General features: G+C 36.7%; 1 protein-coding gene across 1 annotated transcript in view; it reads right to left on the minus strand.

Annotated features, from left to right (window-relative positions):
• Positions 1 to 23,006, minus strand: part of dph6 (diphthamine biosynthesis 6) — a 400,161-nt gene extending 377,155 nt beyond the window's left edge. The window contains exons 1-2 of the mRNA XM_039741254.1: positions 22,839 to 23,006; positions 73 to 164 (exon numbers count right to left, since the gene is read on the minus strand). Of these exons, the coding sequence (XP_039597188.1) occupies positions 73 to 164; positions 22,839 to 22,861 (115 nt within the window). The 5' untranslated portion in view covers positions 22,862 to 23,006. The remainder of the gene's footprint in view (positions 1 to 72; positions 165 to 22,838) is intronic.
• Between the last annotated feature and the right edge of the window lie 1,031 nt (positions 23,007 to 24,037).

Raw genomic sequence — 24,037 nt, forward strand, 5'->3', positions numbered from 1 at the left:
GTGCTCTTGTTAAAATCACGTTTCTTTGCCCTTATGCTTAACAAAAATGGCAAAAAATAAAAAAATACCAACCTTTTTTCTCTGGCTGTAGGTTAGCCAAGGCCACAATCTCATGCCCAGCAGCTATGCACTGCATCATATTGTAGCAACTATCCTTTCCACCACTGTCAAAACAAATGTAATTAAAATTTAGAATGTTAAATATTTCCAAGCATTTTTATTATTAGAAAAAAAACATAAGTACAAACATCACAACAAACAAAAAACTAACTGTCTAATGCTACTGCCACTTATTACCTTCACAATCCTAAAATTAGTTTTGCCTGAAAATAAAGGATTGCTTTTATTTGCACAAACAGCATGATACATTCTGTGGCTTTGTTGTGATGTTGTCCTTTCCTGAAGTCATCACTATTTTGTGGAACATCCTCCATATTTAATCAGCTGAAAAAGTTCTTCCAGCATTTAAAAATGTATCTTCCATTTATTTTTGTCATAATGCTGCTTGAAATTTTGATTCCATTCATGAGTAACTGTCTTGAAGCAGTAGTGGAACAGATCATTTGGACCCTTCCTCTTTTCTTTTAATCCATAACAAAATATGCATTTATTCTTATCTTATTTATATGAAGGCAAACTATGACAGGATACAATTAATTATCTTGTGGCATTCTTGCCCTCTCTGTCCTAGTTGCTTTACAGCTAATGCTACTATTTATCTTGCTTGCTTAATAGACTTGCTGCACAATTTTGCTATATTGCTCACTTGTGGAGGCAAGCACTGTAAACCTTGTTTATATTTACCACAGGAAGCTTACACACAGACCGTAACACAAACCACATGTGCAGACACTGTTAGCAACCACATTTATGGGATCCCGTTTGATCGGAGCACTGATATTCTGCTAGTTAGCAGGTGACAGTGCATGGGCGATGTCACATAATTAACAATTTTAGGGGAGAGGAAGTAAACCTTTGTTGATGGAATAGTTGTGCCTGTTATTATAGGTTTTAGGAGGAGGAAAATAGGTGAAGCTTTAATGTCAGACCCATTAACCAAAAGTAGTAAATGGTGGGTGAGTAGAATATCCTTCTGAGTGGGTGACCTACATGATGAACATGTGCACATTAAATATTTTTACATCTCTTCCTTGCACTTTGATAACCAGTTGCATCATATTCAGCCCTCCATTCATCATTCTGGAACCCACATAATCAGCCTCTCCACAAAATTCACCATTTAGGATCAATAGTACCATGTCCACATTGTTGTGAAAACTCATCACTTTGCAAAATTAGAGTGTTACTAATGAATGACCTAAAATGGTGAAAAGATAAGCAGTAAACTGCAAGAGTTTAAATTTAAAGTTAAGGTTATCAAAAAATGATAAAAAAGAAAAACAGAATATTACAAATGAGCCTTCTTTAGGAAACAACTAATAGGTTACAACCAACAGATGATCTGCAGCATTAAAGTAAATTAGGCTTAGCAAGTTGAAGCAAACAGTTTTCACAGGTGTCCAAACTTCAGCTGATTACTTAAAACTCCTCTGCCTGTCTTTAAGCAGAGTTAGAACAGACTGCATTACTACACCCTTGAAGTACTACTTAGGCAATATTAAACTGTAGAAAGTTGTAAATTGCAGTGATAATGGCAAGAAAGCTGCAATTAACAAATGAAATGAGACTGTGCATTATTACCCTTAGAAGTATAGGCCTTTCATTTAGAGAGATTGCAAAAAAAAAAAAAATTCAACTGTCAGTAAGTCCAGTAGTGTCCTACACGATCCAAAGTCAATTGGAAACTGGAAGAAGTTCTTGATAGGAAGAGATCAGGCAGACCCAAAATCACAACCCAATCAGAAGACACTTCTGAGAGTCACCAGCTTGCACCTCACAGCTTAACAGTGCAGGTCAAAAAAGCAAGTCTCAGTTTGTATAGTGAAGAGGAGACTTTGTGCTGCAAATTTGACAATGTGAGTGGCAGTAAGAAAGCCATTCCTTAAAGGACAAAATAATGCCTAGAGATACAGGCTGCAGACTACTGCAGACTGAAAGAAAATTGAACTCTTCGGTTCATCACGCAGGGTGTTTGTATGCCGTTGAGTTGGTGGAAGGATGGTTCCTCAGTGTGTGACACCTACTGTCAGACATAGAAAATTAAGTATGATGGTCTAGGGTTCTTTTGCTAGAAGCAGAGTTGGTGACTTGAACAGAGTGATGGACATTCAGAATCAAAGGGTTACCGCAGTTCAGCTGTTGTTATCAACAAAAGGTGGCTACTTTGATGAATCAAAGTTTGAATAAAGTTTTGTAAACTTAATGATTCCTTTACTTATTTTATTTTTATTTGCCATTGTTAATTTGTTCTATGCCTTGATTTCATGAAACATCTTTAAGGGTGCTTTCACACCTATAGTTCGATTGCTTTAGTCCACACATCCAGAAAAATGTTACAATGTAGTAAACAGACGTGGGTACGGTTTGCTTTCACATATGACGAGTTCTAAATGAACGAAAACAGACCGCAAAGCCCATCGGCACCAGGGAAACTTGTCTTTCTCTTTTCCAGAACTTCCCGTCATGCTAAGTGCATCACGCGCTTCTATACACTTCGCCCAAAGTTTTTTTGTCTTAATACGGCATTGTTCAACTGTCCGAGGATAGCCTTTCTCACCTAGGCTGCTTACTGAACAGCGCGTAAAATGCAGCTGTTTTTATGTGTCGTGGACAGTTGCTTTTGGATATGCTCATCCGACCATATATCTATGAGGCACTTAATTTCTAAGGCACTCCACGTTTCTCCGTGGTTTGATTTCATCGCGAGTCGATAGCTTGAAAAATTTAATGGAGTCAACAGGAAGTGAAAAGAATTTTACCCACAACCCCGTATCTCTTATACCCAAAGTGCATTAAACTATACCATTTTGTCAGATTTGGTTTGGTTGCTTTCACACCAGACGAACCGTACCAAAGTAGAGCGGATAAAGCGGTCCGAGACCACCCCTTCAAGCAGGTCTTGGATCGATCGATTTGGTGCGCACCAAAGTACCGAGATTGCATTCACATCAACGCAAATGAACCGAACCAAGGGACCAAACATGTCTGGTGCGCACCAGATGCTGCAGGTGTGAAAGCACCCTAAATGCTTATCTCTGTTTGTCTTAATCTAAACAATGACAACTAATAATAACCAAAACAGGCACCAGGGCAAACAACCCTAAAAGCTAATTAACGGTTTAAATTGTTATAACATTAAAGAAACAAACTTTTAAAAAGCAAAAATAAAGAATTACTTACTTACATATGTAAGTTCATGTTTCATTTAGTATATACTGTAGCTTTATCACTTTTTAATTTCTGGATTAAAACAAAAAATATAAGAAATAACAATGCACAATCATGGCCGAAATTATCGGCACCCCTGTAATTTTCCCAGAAAATGCACAATTTCTCCCAGAAAATTGATGCAATTACAAATGTTTATTTCCTTTATGTGCATTGGAACCACACAAAAAAAAGCTGAGAAAAAAAGCCAAATCTGACATCATGTCACACAGAACTCCAACAATGGACCAGACAAAATTATTGGCACCTTTTCAAAATTGTGGGTAAATCGTTTTATTTCAAGCATATGATGCTTGTTTTGAACTCACCTGTGGCAGGATACTGGTGCTGGCAATATAGCAATCACACCTGAAGCCAGTTAAAACGGAGAAAAGTTGACTCAACCTTTCTGTTGCGTGTCTGAGTGTGCCACACTAAGCGTGGAGAACAGAATGAAGAGCAGAGAATTGTCTGAGGACTTGAGAACAAAAAATTGTGGAAAAATATCAACAATCTTAAGGCTGCAAGTCCATTTCCAGAGATCTTTATGCTCCTTTGTCCACTGTGCACAACATAATCAAGAAGTTCACAACACATGGCACTGTAGCTAATCTCCCTGGACGTGGACAGAACAGAAAAATTGATAAAAGACTGCAACGAAAGATAGTCCGAATGGTTGATAAATAGCCCCAATCATCTTCAAAACATGCTCAAGCTGTTCTGCAGACTCAGGGTGCAACAGTGTCAGCACGAACTATCTGTCGACATTGGAACGAAATGAAACGCTATGGCACGAGAGTCAGGAGGACCCCACTGCTGACACAGAAACATAAAAAAGCCAGACTGGAGTTTACCATAATGTACTTGAGGAAGCCAAAATCCTTCTGGGCGAACGTCTTCTGGACAGATGAGACTAAGGTAGAGCTTTTTGGTAAAGCTCATCATTCTACTGTTTACAGAAGAAAAGAACACAGTACCTACAGTCAAACATGGTGGAGGTTCTAAGATGTTTTGGGGTTGTTTTGCTGCCTCTGGCACTGGATGCCTTGACTGTGTGCAAGGCATCATGAAATCTGAAGACTACCAAAAGATATTGGAGCAAAATGTAGGGCCCAGTGTCAGAAAGCTGGGTCTGTGTCAGAGGTCATGGGTGTTCCAGCAGGACAATGACCCCAGACATAGCTCTAAAAGCACCCAGAAATGGTTGAAGACAAAGAGAGTTCTGAAGTGGCCAGCAATGATTCCAGATCGAAATCCGATTGAACACTTCTGGAGAGATCTCAAAATTGCTTTTGGGAGAAGGCGCCCTTCAAATCCGAGAGACCTTGAGCAGTTTGCAAAAGAAGAGTGGCCGGAAATTCCAGTTGAGAGGTGTAACAAGCTTGTTGATGGTTATAGGAAGTGCTTGATTTCAGTTATTTTTTCCAAAGGGCATGCAACCAAATATTAAGTTGAGGGTGCCAATAATTTTCTCCAGCCCGTTTTTTGAGTTATATGTGAAATGATGTCAGATTTGGCTTTTTTCCTCAGTTTTTGTGTGTTGTTTCAATGCACATAAAGGAAATAAACATGTGTATACTAAAACATTTGGTTATTTCATTACCAACCACTAAGAATGCCATGGGCAATGGTGTCATGATCAACTGAGTAAATACCAGTCATTCTACCACCACACACAACCCTTTATTTTCAATAATTAAATATGAAGTCTTTAAACAATAATTGATTAACAGAATGAAATGTTACTTTAATATAACAATCTAGATAACAGAAGATTCCGTTTAATTCCTGATAAACTAATATGCTAATGGAACATTCCAAACACCCTGCTAAAATCAGATGAAACAGCAGAGCAGAATGAGTTAATCAGAAATATAGATTTGCAAATGGAAAGACATACAGTAGAAGAATAGTTTTCTGAATGCATGTGTTGTTGATATGCAAACTCGTACAGTAGCTTAAAAAAACATAAATGTAACAATATAAACTTGAAAACAATTTAAACAACAAGATATTGTGGGTGTAGTATGAATTTTATGGGAAATGTTTTACTTTGAATTACTTAATTTACTTTGAAGTTTTTAAAATGAAGACACTTTGACTTTTTGTATACAGTTCAAACTCATTGCTTGAACATTTCCAGCAGCAGGAGAATTTTGAAAAAATTGAATAAAAAATGGTGCTATAGACATAAGACCACTGTGCTAAGAAGTCAGACAGAAATAAGTGAGTAGCATCTTGGTGCTATAAAAGCGTTACTTTAACCTTCTTGTATTTATAAAAGCTAAAGATCTCTCTCATGCAATTTTCAGCTTTACATTAATCAGCTTTAAAGTTCATCTCTATGCTAATAAAAAAAAAAGATTTAATTAGATAATGTAACTTTTTGCTATGTATATAATACACAGTAATACTTGAAAAACAGTTTAACTGTTGGAAAGATTAGAACATACATTATTTTAAATAATTAGTGACATCTCATAAAATCTGCAGTGTGTGCACGCTACATACTTACAAATGTCACAAACTTTCTCTAAATAATTAACTCCAGAAGACACTTTGACCACTCCAACCTGTCCCAATATATCTTGGACTGCTTCAGCCAGATCATGATGTTCAATTAGGTTATATGCTTATTCATTTAATTTGCCATATCTCACAGCTGTCAATGAAGTATTGAATAAGCTGCACAAAGCTTTTACGACTACAACATTTCCAGAATTAATGCAAGCACACACATGTTCATCAGACTTTGCTTTATGCTAACAGGGAACACATCTTGTTTCTCCCTTAAACCAAGATAGTTTTGTCCTTCAATGTTAAGCAAACATCCCACAGCAAACCAGAGGTAACTAATTTATGCCCACTTTAAAATTAAAATAACCACAGCATATTCACTTCATTTTAATTAAATTAATATAGCTTTATATTAATCAAATTAATTAAATTACCTTAAAATGTCCATATTTCTGACGATACAAACAGCACCTTTTCATTTGAAGCTAAAACGTTTATTTTTCTTTTTACTGTGCTATACTATATACTGTATGCTTTAAGTATATCCATTTTTTTTTTTTCTAATGTTAGCTATATCTGGCTCTATTGTACACAAAAGTGGTGGATCCACAAATCATCCTTTAACTCTTCTGTCGAAACAGTGCCTGCGCATCCCTGCCACCAGCTGCTCTTCAGATTGCATTTTCAACACGGTGGCAAGGATGATTCCTGGCACAGAGCATTCTGCAGACAATGACAGTCAAAAGATTAGAATGTATAGCCAAAAACTTGTAAATACGACAATAACTCTATTATTCACAATATGAAGTTAATATTCTATAGTTGTCATTTTGTTGTTTATGTTCACTTTTACTCCTATTTGAGTTGACTAAAGGTGTTAACCTCAAGCCTAAAAATATTTGCAACATATTACACTCAAACAATTATTGAATGTGATAGCAATTCCTAAAAAGTCAATACAATTAAGATTTTTATTTGCTATTTTATTTATACTTAGTGAAGTTCAATTTTTATAAGTTAATTGGTATTGCATATTGCAGTGGAACAATACACTTTTTGGTTTCTACTGGGTTTAAAATACATTTAAATCAGAAAATAATGTAATAAATTACCAATTATAAGGAAAAATATTTTATAACAACATTTTTGGCCATATTGCCCAGCCCTAGCAGAAATATAAAATGATTTCATATAGCTGACTGTAGACATGCAATTCAATCCTTAGAGTGATCTTAGTGACATTTAATAATTGTACTGGTAGAAGTATTACAATCACTATGTACAAAACATAAGGAAACACAATTTCCTGGTTTACATGGAGGTTGACTGCCATGAAAACATGTACTACATTTATTTATCAATCAAACTATAAACCGCAGAGAAGGAAGTCATAGAAGCAATGGTTAATATTAGAGCCAAAACAGGTGTTATACCATGCAAATGAAGGAACCATTAAGGACTCCTAAAATGACACACTTTTACATTTTTTTTAAATGGCACATTCTCCCCAATTCCTCCTAGCGAAGTGAATCCTACAGCAAATATAACCAATAATTAGTACATTACTGTGGTATATGTTTCAGTTTGTTATACAAAGGTGTATATTAGTTTTGCTTTAGTTACAAATTATACATCACATACTGTACAGATTCACAGTGCATTTATAAACGTGGCACATACATGTCTGTTTGTTGGCATTGCTTTACTGTCAGTATTCTGATAAGAAATAAAAGTAAGAATTTCATTGTATTATGTTTACATGACAATACAGTTGAATTTGAATTTATTAAAGTATTGCAGGTTGTTCTGGGAATACTTGACACTAAATGTGCTACAGAACAATGCTTACTGAAATATAAAAATCTAGAGAAAAAATTCAAAACATAGCTATACTGTATCTGCAGGGCTAGAAATTCCTGTAATTTCTGATTCCAGTAGAAAGACAGAAGTATAGAGGAATATATTACTTATTTGACAAAAGTTATACGTGCTATTTAACCAGAATGATAAAAACGAGGTAAGCATTATACACGGTTGCTGTTATCTACTGTGTCTTCACAAGTTAATACCTGACTAGTGGCATATTTGAAATCCTCAAGCCATCCAGCCTTTGAACGTCTTCTCCAATCCATGCCATATGGGCACAGCTGATAAGCCAAAAACTCAGCAAAGACTAAACATTTGGCCATATTCAAATTGCGACAGAGATGCTTGTTCTGATAAAGATAATCATCATATAATTACCCAGTTGCCAGTACTAAATGTCCCAAGTTAAAGCAGAATTAAGAGCTACACCAAGTAATTCTTCATCTCTAACGTTCAAGTATTTTGCTCTCTTCGACCTGTTTTGTGGTTAAGGCTAGCATTGGCCTGAACCTATTTTCCAGTGAGCATGTTCCACCAGCAAAATGCACACAATTATTCTTCTTAATTGTTGTTTTATAATTTCCTTTCAATGTCAATGTAGCTGTAGCCATGTGTTTTGGGTATTATTTTGAGGCTGACCTGTGAGAATTGTACACACTCCACCAAGGTATGCAAGACACAACACATCAAAAAACATATCAATGAGCAGATTCACACTTTTGCCTACTAAGTTCAGGGATCAACACCGGAATTCATTGAGGATTTTGTTATTAGTGTAAGGCATAAAGAAAAGCTATACATGCACAACCAGGATAAGTTGAGTAACCCAGTTAAGTTAGAAATCTGGTTTCATAAAAATCTGTGTTATCTTCAAAGTACACTAATGCTTTTAGACTATGCCAAAAACAGCTGAACATCATCCTCAACCACTGTGAATCCAAAAACAATCATGAAGTCTATGATAACTTTCTTGTGTTTTATAAATAAATTTAGTCCTTTGTGTCCTGTGAAACACAACATCCATTCATCCACGAAACTTCTAGGACAGGTGTGGCCTTCAACATAGAATTAAAATTATCCATCAGCTAAATAAATTAGAAAAACTATTAAATTCTGGCTGACCATTACATGTTACAAAAAATGTAGAAGCAACCACCATATGAAAATAATGCCTCTTAAAATTTTTTTTTTGACTTTTACTTACAGATATTGTTATGTCAAATAAAATTCAATAATGTTCTGAAATGAAAATGTCTAGGCTTTCTATTACATCAGTTTAAAGTTTCTTCAGTATTACCAAAGCTAACCTAGGATAGCCGACCACCCTTATGTGTTGGATGGGTAATGTGATGACAACAACCAACGGAAAATACAAGGCGTATAACCTCCCTTGCCTTGGAGTCAAACGAATTTATCTACTGTATATGAAAATTGAAATTATCTACAGTATATGAAAATCAAAATTAGCTACTGTTGGAAAATTATCACTAGCTATTATTATAGATTATACACCTGGAATTCATCAACAAAGAAGGTGTTTAACAGTATTTTGGTGCACAATAAATGGTTAGTGATAGGGCAGACAGTCTACTTTTAATAACGGCAAAAAATATTGAAAAGAAGCAAAACTACCAAGTTACATCTTTTTACAGTTTACACTGCCCAAAAATATTTTCCAAGGCAACACCTTTCTCCTTGATGAACACAATGAATAAATCTATTTAATTAATACAACTACTTAATTACCACTAAGTCACATTTCACTGAAATAAAAATTTCTATCAGTAACAAGACTAGCATCTTACTATTTAAAAACATCTTACCATTTAAAGCTCTAATGTAAAATAATCTGATTAAAAGGGGTTCATAATGAACATTTTGAAATATGTGCTGAGACTTAAATTACAGAAAGTTAATAAATAAGTAATTGATTCTTTTTTTGTGCAAAAAAAAAAAAGCTGATAACAGAAGGCAGTCGAGCATGGTTGAGTCAGGATGCTCATACCTCACCTAGTTGCAGTACTGCGACTACAAACACATGTATGGCCTTGACTGCAATTACTTAGGTAGACTACGTTCTGTCCAAAGTCGGTTCCTACCTAGAATGCCCCAATTCAAGAACCTCAGCTGGATTAAGTAGGTTTGATAACATTATGTTATTAATTATATATAATAAAATGTATTCTAGAGACAGTAAAAATGATGTTAATGGTGTGAGAACTCTGAAGAAAGCTCTTTCATGGCGCCAAGAGAGAAAATTATTCCAAAATCTTATTAAAACAAAAAAAAAACCTTATGGTTAAAGTAGAAATTGGATTTCAATAAATGTTCTACTTGAATATGTGGATATGGAATTCAAATGGTAATAGAACACATCCTGAGAAACAATTTTGAGGGAGGAATATAATTTGCTAAAGGCTTATTAAGGGCAGCAGTGTACTTCTGATAACAGGAGACTAGTGGAATATATTTAATATTTGAGACTGATTTGAGAATATAGAATTTCTCTAATTTTTATCACATTACTCCATAATTCCTTGTATAACACTGAAGAATTCTTCAGGCCAGCATTTTGGAATAAGCCAAGCACATTACCCAGAAAAAGTAATCAATTTTTGCTGTTTCTTACCATATTATAGTGCATGTAACTGTCAGTCTCCTTTATATAACTTGAGGCTAAGAATTCCTACACGTTTTACAAACAATCAAATTAAACATAAATGATCAATTACTATTATTGACACAACACATTTATGCTAAGCAAAACTACATACATATCTTTAACACTTCGGAATGAACACCATGAAAGTTAAAGAACAGAATTTCAAAGTATAGAATTAGAAGCTTAGTTCTGCAGTACATCTCAAGGATAGAAAAAAACTAACAAGCTAGCAAAACCAAAACTAGAAGTCAGTACAGATTCAGTACATCACAGATGTCACAGATTCATTACATCTGTGAATAAAAAAGGACTGTATTGGAACACAGTTCCTCAGTACTCCAACTTTGTTTTTGCAAGAAAACAGTATGCAAACTAATTGTGTGCCAATTCAGTATTGGCAACTGTAACTAGAATTTCTCACATTTGAACCAAGATTGTTTTCTTTCCATGGGCAGTTTGACCTCACAGTGCACTTTTCCTTTATCTCTTTGAATATAAGAAGGCTTCTGTCACTCTTGCAAAAAATAAAAATGTTCTATCTGAATCCGATCTGAGCATTTCTTGATTTTTACAGTTATTGCCCTGTAACTGTAACATGGTATGGCAGAAATGTAGGCAAATTAAAGTCTGCAATGTTCACTTTAATCATGTCTGAATTATTTGAATTGATAAATTAAGGAAAATGTGTAGTTATTCCAAACATTATTGAGGACACTCTATATTTCAAAGGGTCCAGAGCTTACAGAAATGTTTCATCCCCCTGGATGTTTGTACTGTCCAATATTGAAAACAGATTTCAGCCTTTTAGGCTCAAATGTTCTCTTTTGGCTGATGTCAGATGTAATCACAATATTAAAGTTATTTCAGACTGTAAAAATTTTGCTCAGCCTGAGGGAATTCAGGAGTACAATGTTCTACCAGTGGACTTGGTGGTTTTCTCTGTCATAAACTGTTGTTTAGAAAAGTTCTTAACTCACCTCTAAGAAAGACTACCATGAAACGTGAATATGCACCAGAAAATGAAAAACAAAACATGAAGAGAGGAAGCTAACAGTGCATAGAGAAAACAGGTGTGAGCACCTGATGAGTGATGTGTCAAAAGTACATTCAGGAAAAAAGCTGCATCTGTTACTTCTTGTTGTGATGATGTACAAACATGAGACAGTCCACTACCATCATAAAATGAATCCTGAGATTGGCTGTGCATCGAACTTACAGTTAAAGGGTCAAAAATACTACTTATCTTCCACTATAACTCACCAACATTTATTAAGCTCAGCAGTTCTGGTGACTGCTCTGCAAATATATGTTTTGCTAAAGTAGTCAACAGTTTTGTACAAACCAAATAAAACCAAATAAAAAGGGCTAGTACTGTGTTAATTATTCCTGTGTGTGTCATACTGTTTAAAAATACCTTTAATTTTTATAATGTAACAAATGTAGTACAATCAATGGTTAAAAAAATATTTAAGAAAGCAAGCTAGTGCTAATCTATCCTTTTAATCCTTATACAGTGCATCTGGAAAGTATTCATAGCGCATCACTTTTTCCACATTTTATGTTACAGCCTTATTCCAAAATGGATTAAATTCATTTTTTCCTCAGAATTCTACACACAACACCCCATAATGACAACATGAAAAATGTTTACTCGAGATTTTTACAAATTTATTAAAAATAAAAAAATTGAGAAAGCACATGTACATAAGTATTCACAGCCTTTGTGATGAAGCTTAAAATTGAGCTCAGGTGCATCCTGTTTCCCCTGACCATCCTTGAGATGTTTCTGCAGCTTAATTGGGAGTCCACCTGTGGTAAATTCAGTTGATTGGACATGATTTGGAAAGGCACACACCTGTCTATATAAAGGTTTCAGAGCTGACAGTTCATGTCAGAGCACAAACCAAGCATGAAGTCAAAGGAATTGTCTGTAGACCTCCGAGACAGGATTGTCTCGAGGCACAAATCTAGGGAAGGTTACAGAAAAATTTCTGCTGCTTTGAAGGTCCCAATGAGCACAGTAGACTCCATCATCCGTAAGTGGAAGAAGTTCGAAACCACCAGGACTCTTCCTAGAGCTGGCTGGCCATCTAAACTGAGCGATCGGGGGAGAAGGGCCTTAGTCAGGTAGGTGACCAAGAGCCCGATGGTCACTCTGTCTGAGCTCCAGAGGTCCTCTGTGGAAAGAGGAGAACCTTTCAGAAGGACAACCATCTCTGCAGCAATCCACCAATCAGGCCTGTATGGTAGAGTGGCCAGACGGAAGCCACTCCTTAGTAAAAGGCACAAGGCAACCTGCCTGAAGGACTCTCAGACCATGAGAAACAAAATTCTCTGGTCTGATGAGACAAAGATTGAACTCTTTGGTGTGAATGTCAGGCGTCACGCTTGGAGGAAACCAGGCACCGCTCATCACCAGGCCACTACCATCCCTACAGTGAAGCATGGTGGTGGCAGCATCATGCTGTGGGGATGTTTTTCAGCGGCAGGAACTGGCAGACTAGTCAGGATAAAGGGAAAGATGACTGCAGCAATGTACAGAGACATACTGGATGAAAACCTGCTCCAGAGCGCTCTTGACCTCAGACTGGGACGACGGTTCATCTTTCAGCAGGACAACGACCCCAAGCACTCAGGCAAGATATCAAAGGAGTGGCTTCAGGACAACTCTGTGAATGTCCTGGAGTGGACCAGCCAGAGCCCAGACTTGAATCCAATTGAACATCTCTGGAGAGATCTTAAAATGGCTGTGCACTGACGCTTCCCATCCAACCTGATGGAGCTTGAGAGGTGCTACAAAGAGGAATGGGCGAAACTGGCCAAGGATAGGTGTGCCAAGATTGTGGCATCATATTCAAAAAGACTTGAGGCTGTAGATAGATACAGTGGTGTGAAAAACTATCTATCTATTTGCCCCCTTCCTGATTTCTTATTCTTTTGCATGTTTGTCACACAAAATGTTTCTGATCATCAAACACATTTAACCATTAGTCAAATATAACACAAGTAAACACAAAATGCAGTTTTTAAATGATGGTTTTTATTATTTAGGGAGAAAAAAAAATCCAAACCTACATGGCCCTGTGTGAAAAAGTAATTGCCCCCTGAACCTAATAACTCGTTGGGCCACCCTTAGCAGCAATAACTGCAATCAAGCGTTTGCGATAACTTGCAATGAGTCTTTTACAGCGCTCTGGAGGAATTTTGGCCCACTCATCTTTGCAGAATTGTTGTAATTCAGCTTTATTTGAGGGTTTTCTAGCATGAACCGCCTTTTTAAGGTCATGTCATAGCATCTCAATTGGATTCAGGTCAGGACTTTGACTAGGCCACTCCAAAGTCTTCATTTTGTTTTTCTTCAGCCATTCAGAGGTGGATTTGCTGGTGTGTTTTGGGTCATTGTCCTGTTGCAGCACCCAAGATCGCTTCAGCTTGAGTTGACGAACAGATGGCCGGACATTCTCCTTCAGGATTTTTGGTAGACAGTAGAATTCATGGTTCCATCTATCACAGCAAGCCTTCCAGGTCCTGAAGCAGCAAAACAACCCCAGACCATCACACTACCACCACCATATTTTACTGTTGGTATGATGTTCTTTTTCTGAAATGCTGTGTTCCTTTTACGCCAGATGTAACGGGACATTTGCCTTCCAAAAAGTTCAACTTTTGTCTCATCAGTCCACAGGGTATTTTCCCAAAAGTCTTGGCAATCATTGAGATGTTTCTTAGCAAAATTGAGACAAGCCCTAATGTTCTTTTTGCTTAACAGTGGTTTGCGTCTTGGAAATCTGCCATGCAGGCCGTTTTGCCCAGTCTCTTTCTTATGGTGGAGTCGTGAACACTGACCTTAATTGAGGCAAGTGAGGCCTGCAGTTCTTTAGACGTTGTCCTGGGGTCTTTTGTGACCTCTCGGATGAGTCGTCTCTGCGCTCTTGGGGTAATTTTGGTCAGCCGGCCACTCCTGGGAAGATTCACCACTGTTCCATGTTTTTGCCATTTGTGGATAATGGCTCTCACTGTGGTTCGCTGGAGTCCCAAAGCTTTAGAAATGGCTTTATAACCTTTACCAGACTGATAGATCTCAATTACTTCTGTTCTCATTTGTTCCTGAATTTCTTTGGATCTTGGCATATCTAGCTTTTGAGGTGCTTTTGGTCTACTTCTCTGTGTCAGGCAGCTCCTATTTAAGTGATTTCTTGATTGAAACAGGTGTGGCAGTAATCAGGCCTGGGGGTGGCTACGGAAATTGAACTCAGGTGTGATACACCACAGTTAGGTTATTTTTTAACAAGGGGGCAATTACTCTTTCACACAGGTTTAGATTTTTTTTCTCCCTAAATAATAAAAACAATCATTTAAAAACTGCATTTTGTGTTTACTTGTGTTATATTTGACTAATGGTTAAATGTGTTTGATGATCAGAAACATTTTGTGTGACAAACATGCAAAAGAATAAGAAATCAGGAAGGGGGCAAATAGTTTTTCACACCACTGTATATATAAAACTAGCTGATTACCCAGTGACTTCTCTCACTGAGTGCAAGGGAAAAAAATAAAATGTAGTATATAAATTATTAAACAGTAAAACGTTAACATGTAAGAAGTAAAGATACATTGAGCAGTACTGGAGTGTTTTCGGGTAAAGCACATTTTAAAGGAGCTATAACACAACAGGTAAGGAACACTAACAGCAGCTTAAATGTATTTGGATCATCTTTCGGTAGCAGATCCCTTGTGACCGGCGCTACACAATCGCTGTGGTATAGAAATTACATTTTCTATGCGATCCAGCAAATTTCTGTCCGACAACCTTGCACTACGTGCCTGTGATTTAAGAGAAAAATTATTCTGAGAAATTGGGCGCTGCCCTTCACTGCTTAACGGGCAGAAGGTCCAAACAATTCCTAAGTCCAAAACTTAACATGAAGAGATCGGTACATCTTCTTAGATGTAAACCCTCCACCTTCTTAAAAGAATTCATCACAAAAGCAACTTTGAATGTTGTGGGGTTTTAGTGACCTGAACTCACCTTAAGGGACAGTAAGTAGTCGTGAAGCGCAATTTACAAAGAGAAGTTTGCTTCGATGGCACCGATCACACTCATTCGCAATGATTTACACTCTCCCAGGAGCCGACGGGGCACTCGAAGTCACAAACAGTGCGAAAAGAGAGGACACCGCCCAAAACTGCGAAGCTCTTGAGGTGTCATCTGCACATTGTTTACAGGTCGCCGCAGTTAAAAAGTAGAAAGACACAAAGCTGTTTTCCTCATCTCTTCTACTATCAAGTACTGGCAATTAAAAAAACGTTATAATGTGGCATTTTCCGCGACAGTCACGTGGACGAATAAATTAAACTTCTCTGTCAGAACACGCCTGGCAGCGAACGGCTCAGAGCTGGGAGTCCAGAGAGGAGGGCTGGGAGAGGGCAACGCGGGGCGCACTTCTATGGGATAGATCACCGTTTTTGTGTTTACTTCTTTTCAATATCAGTAAAGTAACTCTCACACAAATAATAACAATTCATAAAAATGATATAAAAATAGCGTCCACAAACTAAGTGATATGTTCTGTGGTCATACGTAATTTCCGTTTCAAACGCGAAAAGAATTTTATATATATAGATTCAATGTCATTATCTGCTCTTAATTATTTTTTTTTTTTCTGATTCATGGTTTCAAAACCTAGCTAAGATATGTCATTATACTAGAATTTTAAGTACACATGAGCATGTTCTTATTGATTTTTTTTCTAAACAGCTTTTAAAAGAAAAGAATATGCAATTTTCACTAATTACATTCGTTCACTCAAAATTCTACTAATAGCCAAACAAGTAGGTATCTGTTTTTTAATTAACATTTTATGCCTTTTGTTATATATTGCATATCTTTCAATTACGATGGGGTATTTTGCATAACAACATTGGACAGAGTGCCAGCTAATTATATGTTGCACTAAAGCACAGTCATTTATACCAGAGTCACCAAAAATAAAATATACACTTTAGGATAAATCAGGAAAACAAGATTACCTGGAGATTTATACAGTATACTGTACATAACATTTCTATTTTATTACCATACAAAACAGTACGTTGATCACTGTATAACAGGAATATCTTTATTGCATTATGACCTCCAAGATATTACCACAATGAAGAAAAAGATTGTACACACTGTGAGTACACCTGTGGCTGTATTTTTATCTAGTACTAAAATGAAACAACAAATAAATACAAGTCAACAAAAATAAAACACATTTGGTAAACTAACTGAAAAGTGAATCAGTTTATGTTTTGTATCAAATAATAATGTACCTTTCAGGGATCCGGAATGCACCTAAAATGGTCACAAATGCAACCAAAAATGGGCTTTGGTGATTATTATTTCTAGGTAGTGAGCCAGTGGTGAATGAAATCATTGAAACTTGAAATATATTAATAAAAAATTCAATCAAGTTAGCTCCTCTTTTTTAACAACATTTATAGAAGCCAGCGACAATTCTCCAGCAAACAGCATTAGATTGGACGCCTTCCCTTTTATCATTGCAGATTAGTTTAAATATCTAGGGGTAAACATTACAAGTAAATACAAAACTCTTTTTCAACAAAACTTTGCTGTTTGAATGGACAAAATTAAACAAGATGTTACTTTTTAGCAGGGAGATGAATATCCTCCCTAAGCTTCTGTTTCTATTTCAAAACATCACCACATACGTTAATAAATCATTTTTCAAGAAAATAGACTCAATCATGTCCTCATTTATTTGAAATTCGAAATATCCATGCATCCAAAGGGCAACCCTACATTGACCTAAATCAGAAGGCAGCATGGTTCTACCTAACTTTCAATTTTATTACTGTTTGGCAAACATAAAAGCTATAAAATCCTGGACACTGACACAAATAGATGAACACACACTAGCTTGGTCTGCAATAAAAATGAAATCCTGCAGTACCTCTTTAAATCCCTTGCTTTGTACACCACTAATAGCAGACAGACTTGTCTTGTTCAACTGGAAAAATCCTAACCCACCTCTGTTAAGTCAGTGGGTAACTGATGTTATATACTACAGTATTTGAAATTGGAAAAAATCTAATTCTCTCTTAGAGGATCTGTTTAAAACATCTTTAAAACCTGGCAGGATCTAATAAATAATATTTTAGAATAAGCACATAAGAATAATGGGGAGAAAGACTTTCCCTCTATACTACTCTCAAAAGTTTTACTCTGACTGTTGGTCTTTCTCTCTTTCTCATAGGTGAAGGTTGAATTTAGTTTTGTCAAGTTTGACTTGATTTCATGGAATGTTACATGCTTTAAATAAATTTAAAGCAAATAAATAAAAGTAAAAAAATAATTATATTGTAACAGATGCAAAATCCATTTTTTATATATAATTAGGCGGACGTGCTATTAACATAAGTATTATGGAGATTCATGAACTGTATTATACTAAAGGCTGATTTATACGTACTTAACGCATCCACGCTGGGTGCAAGAGCCGCACACAGATGTACATTTTCCTAACTGTGCAGTGTGCCTGACATGGTGGCCATGTACCCCAAATGGTGAATATGGTCCACACAAAATTACAGCCTGTCATTCAGTAAACATGCACACGCAGCTGCCTGCCCACTGCTTCCTCAAGCATAGCAATGTCATGACATCTGTGTTTTAAGGTTGCAGGTGTATTATATGCCATTCCTGTTTTACCGGGATGCTTTGTGATTGACGACAGATAATAAACTGTTAATATGGTATTGAATAATACCACTTATCAGCTGTTTCTTCAATCATTTTGAAGTGCACACTATTTGTTCTGTGACTAATAAATCCCTCAATGGCAGCTAATCAACAAAAAAACATGAAAAATCAGATGAAGAAAAATATTAATAATAGTAATAATTATAATTAATAATTCACTACTTGACACCCAATAACTCCGTATAAAGACATTTAAATGACAGATTGTTAAAATAAATGTACTAATCCACTTTCACACCATATGAGGTCCTTGCTCTTAAACATTTACTCACACAGTTTTTTGTGGGGGAAAAAATTCTTTGACGGGAAAGGCACTGTTGAGCACAGCTGTAGAAATGCATGCCCCCTGCCTGCTGCTTGTATGATTAATGCAGGAATTATAAAATTCCCCAAAAATTATTTAAAAAGTTTGAAGGATGTCTACTGTGCCCCTCTGTTTTATCCATTCAAGAACACACTTTTTCCCTTGGTTAGGTCTTTGCATTAGAAATGAGTACAATACAATACAATACAGTTTATTTTTGTATAGCCCAAAATCACACAGGAAGTGCCGCAATGGGCTTTAACAGGCCCTGCCTTTTGACAGCCCCCCAGCCTTGACTCTCTGAGAAGACAAGGAAAAACTCCCAAAAAAACCTTTTAGGGAAAAATGGAAGAAACCTCGGGAAAGGCAGTTCAAAGAGAAATGAGTGCCCCCAGTCTTCTGCTTTCAAAATGAACACTGGGACAGCTAATGATTGAAAAAGTCTATGACTTACTAAAACTGATAAGGAAAACATTCCAGCCCCAAAAAGTGTGAGTTGACAGCAATTGGTGTGCATTTAGGCTGCAATGAAGATCCAGTGTTATTTGCCCCACATTTACTGGGCACTTTGTTTTTCTGTACTCAGATCACAAAGTACAGCTATGCATCACCATATGTAACACCTGGCTGCAAGCTCAAAAAAAACATTACAGGGAGAGCAAAGCACATTGCACAGAAAATTGAGAAATTGCCTTTTGCGGCATTCTGTCATTTTCTCTATGATTTATTTGGGGAAAACTCAAAGTTAAGCGTTACCCTTCAGAAGAATTCTTTGATTTTGACTCAAGCTGTAGCAGCTATTGACAGTTGTGTTCTCACAATCCAGGGTATGTCAGACAGACCATTAAGGAACGGAGAGTTGCAGGGGTTTCCTGCAGCACACTAAGCTAGAATCACTTGTTCAGCATAAAAATGTGGTGCCCCAGGATAACACACAGATTTCAGACAGACCGAAAACTAAAAAGCGTAGAAAGTTTGTGAGTAATAGCAATACAAGAGTCCCCTTTCAGAATATCCAACTCAAAGGAACAAGTTTCACAAACTTTAGAGATGACCTTTAATTGCATGTTGAAGGTTACAGTCAAGGAACTAGAGAGCCAGTTTGAAAATATGAGGGATAATATACAGCAAGAAAGCTCACATGGGTCTGCACTCATTTGTTGTTTCTCAATCTTCTATCATGATTCATGGCCAGATGATTTAACCACTTTTGGAGAAAATGAGACTGACACGTTTTAAGTAATGAGTATCAAGACGTCTTCATGAACACATGTGATGTCAGGGCTGTAAAAAAGGAATGGAGATTGCTAAAATGATCCCCCAAAATTAATTATATCTGCTGACTCAATTAATTCTTTGTAAAAAAAAAAAAATGAAAACTCACCTATTCAAGAAGACCTTTAACTTAACCTAACATTCTGTACCTTCTTTCAATTTGCCTCTCTGTCCAGATAATTTGTGTCTGTGTGTTGTATCATAAATAATGTTATTTGCTCAGGCTTTCTTTTAGCATTGAACTTAGTATTTTGGGTTTTATTCTCTTGATTCTAGTTATGGTGTTATATATCCTGTATTTATCTGTTCTAGTGTTCTGTGTAGAAAATATTTGTATCCAATGTTACATATACCCTGCTGTTCTTTCTGAAATACTATGAAGAGCCTTGAGCATGGGAAAGGTGCTATATAAACAAAATTTATTATTATTAAAAATCTGATTAAAGGCAAATCTCAAAAAAGTCTTGTTAACAGTTTGAGGGAATTCTTTCATTGCAATATTGTCAGTTTTCCACAATGTTGTTCCACAATTTTGTACATTTTGCTGAGATCGTGCTTGCTGTGCCTATTTTGGCAGCTCAGTGTGAAAGTCGCTTTTCAGCAAAGAGCAGGTCAGGTCAAGTCAGGTTGGAGAGCATGCACTAGTACAGTGTGTTGCTGTACCCACCACACGGCGAAACAGCTTGGGATCCTGGTTGGCAAACCCTCCCTCCAGGCAGACATTTAGTCCAGTCCGACCCTCCAGAAATGACCATTTATCTGCTGCAGCCAGGTATTACGTGGGCGTCCCCTTGGCCTGGTCCAGCCACTTGGGCCCTCAACAATGAGGATCCTGTGAGTCGGATCACCCTCGGGGAATCACGTCACATGGTCATAGTGTCGTAACTGATGCTCCCTCACAATGCATGTACCTGTAATGGGTTTCATTCGGGACTCTGTGAGAAACGGCTCTTTCAACACAAAGTCAAACCAGCAGTACCCAAGGATTCTCCTAAGAGACACAGTACTGAAGGATTCTAGCCTTCATCCCAGGTCACTATATAGCATCCATGTCTCTCAGCCATATAGTGAAACAGGAAGCGCCAGGACCTTCGTGATTTTGCATAGATATCAGGAGCGCCACACACCCCTTTCCAGAGACCCCCCCCATGCTCTACAAATCTGTCTACTGACTTCATAGGAAGAGTCACCAGAGACACAAATGTAACCTCTCGACAAGGTCAACACCATTTCTGCAGACAGACACACTGCTGATGGCTTAGTCCAAAAGTTCATTAAAGGCCTGGATATTGGCTTTTATCCAGGACACTCGCAAGCGCAGACTCCTTGCTCAGTCTCTCGAGAGCCCTGATCAGGGCCTCGTCAGCAAAAGATCAGTGAATCTTTCTTCACCAACAGATGCCCCAAAGCCTTGACCAACACCCAGGTCATGCAAGCATTGAAAACAGTAAAAGCAAGAACACACCCTTGACGAACACCAGAATCAACTGGGAAAAACCCAGAGGTTCTGCCTTCACTCTCCACAGCATGTGGCCTCCTTATTCCCTATTATGTTGGCTTTTTCTTACTCCTCACAATGCAGTATAAAATACATACATATTCAAGCCGGACCAGTTTATCAAGTGTGTTTACATGCATACATCTCATTATTCCTTTGTAAAAAAAAAAAAAAAAAATATATTGTATAAAGAAAAGTACTCTGTTAGTTACATAGCACTTCAGATACATCTTATCAATTAACTGATGGCATCATAACTTAGGCAAATTGTCTTAGAATATTTTGTCAGGTATCACCGCTAGTTGTATCTATATTGAGAAGTTTATAACGGTCACTAATCCCTCAATATATTTTTTTCCAGATACAGCGTTACTGTAAAAATTTCTCACACATGTATAAGGTCTTTATAATCAAATCAGGCATTTCTTATAAAAGCACACAGCACTGTCTAGGTTTATTATTGAACTACAGTGCCCCAAAACTAAAAAAAAAAATCTAATTAAGCCAGAGATCTACATTTAAACAGGATTTAGCCAACATTTATGTCAATGTATTACATGAGGATTCTCAGTCCCTTCAGGACAGAGAATGGGCTATACTTATGAATGATTAAAGAAAGTATAATATATACTTAAAGTATATTTCTATCAAAAGACAGTACTCTAGATGTGACTTACTATAATTTAACCGAAGTATTACAAAAAGAAACCTATCTTACGAAGTGACATTATTACCATATTTTAAAATCTTTGCATTACATAATACAACAAAAGTGCAAACCAGAATTAATGACTCTCATAGTAAAATATAACTTTAAAAGTACTGTTTTTATTTATTTTATTTTTCTTTGGTATTGCAGTCCTAACTTTAAGTCCCAGAAATTACTCTACTTAGTGAATACATCACTGTATTATGTACTCATATGGCTTTGAGGGCCTCAGCCCTGTGTTCCTAACAACTTTTTACATGAAAAACGTCCACTGTTCCTATGTCAGTCAGCAAGCTACTTGCCTATGATGAAAAATTTCCATCAGTATGTCTTTTACTTTTCCAATAAAATTACTGACAATCATCTTTTATCCAAATCTGCTTATTTCAAAATAGTGGCAAGAGAAAATATGGGCTTTTCAAAACCGTGACCTTATATCATGGATTTCTTAAACAGAATGTTTAACAGTGATGCGATATGATGACAAACACATATATGATCACCCCATTCTACAAAAACCTTCTAAAACAAACATCACACTCAAGAAAAATGAGAACAGAAGATTTGTTCTGCGCTGTAGACATAAAAGCCCCACTAATCTGTCAGTTGGTTCGGTTAAAATATATTGACAACGTACAGGGCAGTAGAATTTTAAATGAAGTGGGCGAGGACCTTATGGGGGAACTAGTTGGAATGAAATATTGCAGCCTCGAGGAATGCCCTGGGGTTGCGTTTGAAAATACCAGTGTTAATATTACATTTTTAACATATATGTAAAGTGGCATTGGAGGGGAAGATGAAATTTAAACGTTTTTCTTTCGGTGAAAAAAGGAAGACCATGACATTCTTTTTAAAACTAGACAATCACGTAACAGATTTCACTTAACCCAGACGGTCAAAGACAAAGCGCATTACCTTATCAACGCCACTACTTTCATTTCTGGATTTAAAACAGCAGATGTAAACTTTAAAACTAAAATAAAATTTAAAATCTACAGCTTCCACTCCGGATCGGTGCACAGATCAACAGCACCAGGCGCTTTCTCAGGAAGGATAGAAGGAAACGAGAAAGGGAGGGCTTGCATTCCACGTGCTCCTCACTTTCAGTGCGAAAGACCCAAAACAGGGCGCCCACGAATACGCCTGAAGAAAAATAACCTTAAGTCCAAAGACTATTTTGTGTAAACACGTAGAATTTGAGTTTAAAACATTGCTTTGCAGCTTTTGTTATTTGTATTTCATTTTATTTTATTTGTGAATAAGTATTAAAAGTAGCATCATTGGAAGTATAAAAAAGAGGAAAATTGTAGGTCACCACGGTCTCTCTTTAAAGATAAATTGTTCTCAAATCAGTCTGAGATGATGCGTGGGTGCAAATACTGTGTCTTGTGCCGGTTGATGTTTGGAGGATTGAATTTGCTGGAGTTTTTCAAAATGTATGTTCATCAAGCTACTAAACCAGACTATAGCATACTGCTATAAAAGGGTAAAATCCATTTTAAACCGTCTGACTTTAAGGAGCAGAAATAAGCACTGATTGCTTTTGGAGTGCGTTTTTGTATAAGTATTCAATTTACGATTATTATCAAGGGTAGTTCTTAAACATTTATTGTATATTTAGTGACTATTTCTACTTCCTCTCCCAGAACAATGATGGGTGAATGTGCAGGTTTTTGCCTCTTAAAGTTACGTATCATTTTTTTTAGTTTTGATGACATTTATAGTTAGAGCCTTCCTATTGAGAAGTTAATTTCTTCAGTCGATACTGACGAGTGTCATATGTAGCAGACAATTAAAAAAAAAATGCCAGCCATTCCCTCGAGTGCTCCATTTCTGCACAGAGACGCCTAGATCTAATGCTTAGGTATAGTAGTTTGTTCTGTTCAGATCTTTGCGTGCATGATTGATTGATTGATTATACTGAATTATCTAAATGCTTTGGTATTTGTTAGCACAAATAAGATTGCGGAAGTCATGTGTGGTGGGTGAAAGAAGCTAACCAGGTCCCGGTGCCACTGCTTCGTGGAAACTGTACTGGTAGACTACACGGCTTGCTTGCATTCATAAACATTTTATCCAAAGCTGAATGACGAGTCATGGTTTATTTCCCCATG

This window comes from Polypterus senegalus, chromosome 18 (assembly GCF_016835505.1).
Source record: "Polypterus senegalus isolate Bchr_013 chromosome 18, ASM1683550v1, whole genome shotgun sequence".
Taxonomy (NCBI): domain Eukaryota; kingdom Metazoa; phylum Chordata; class Cladistia; order Polypteriformes; family Polypteridae; genus Polypterus; species Polypterus senegalus.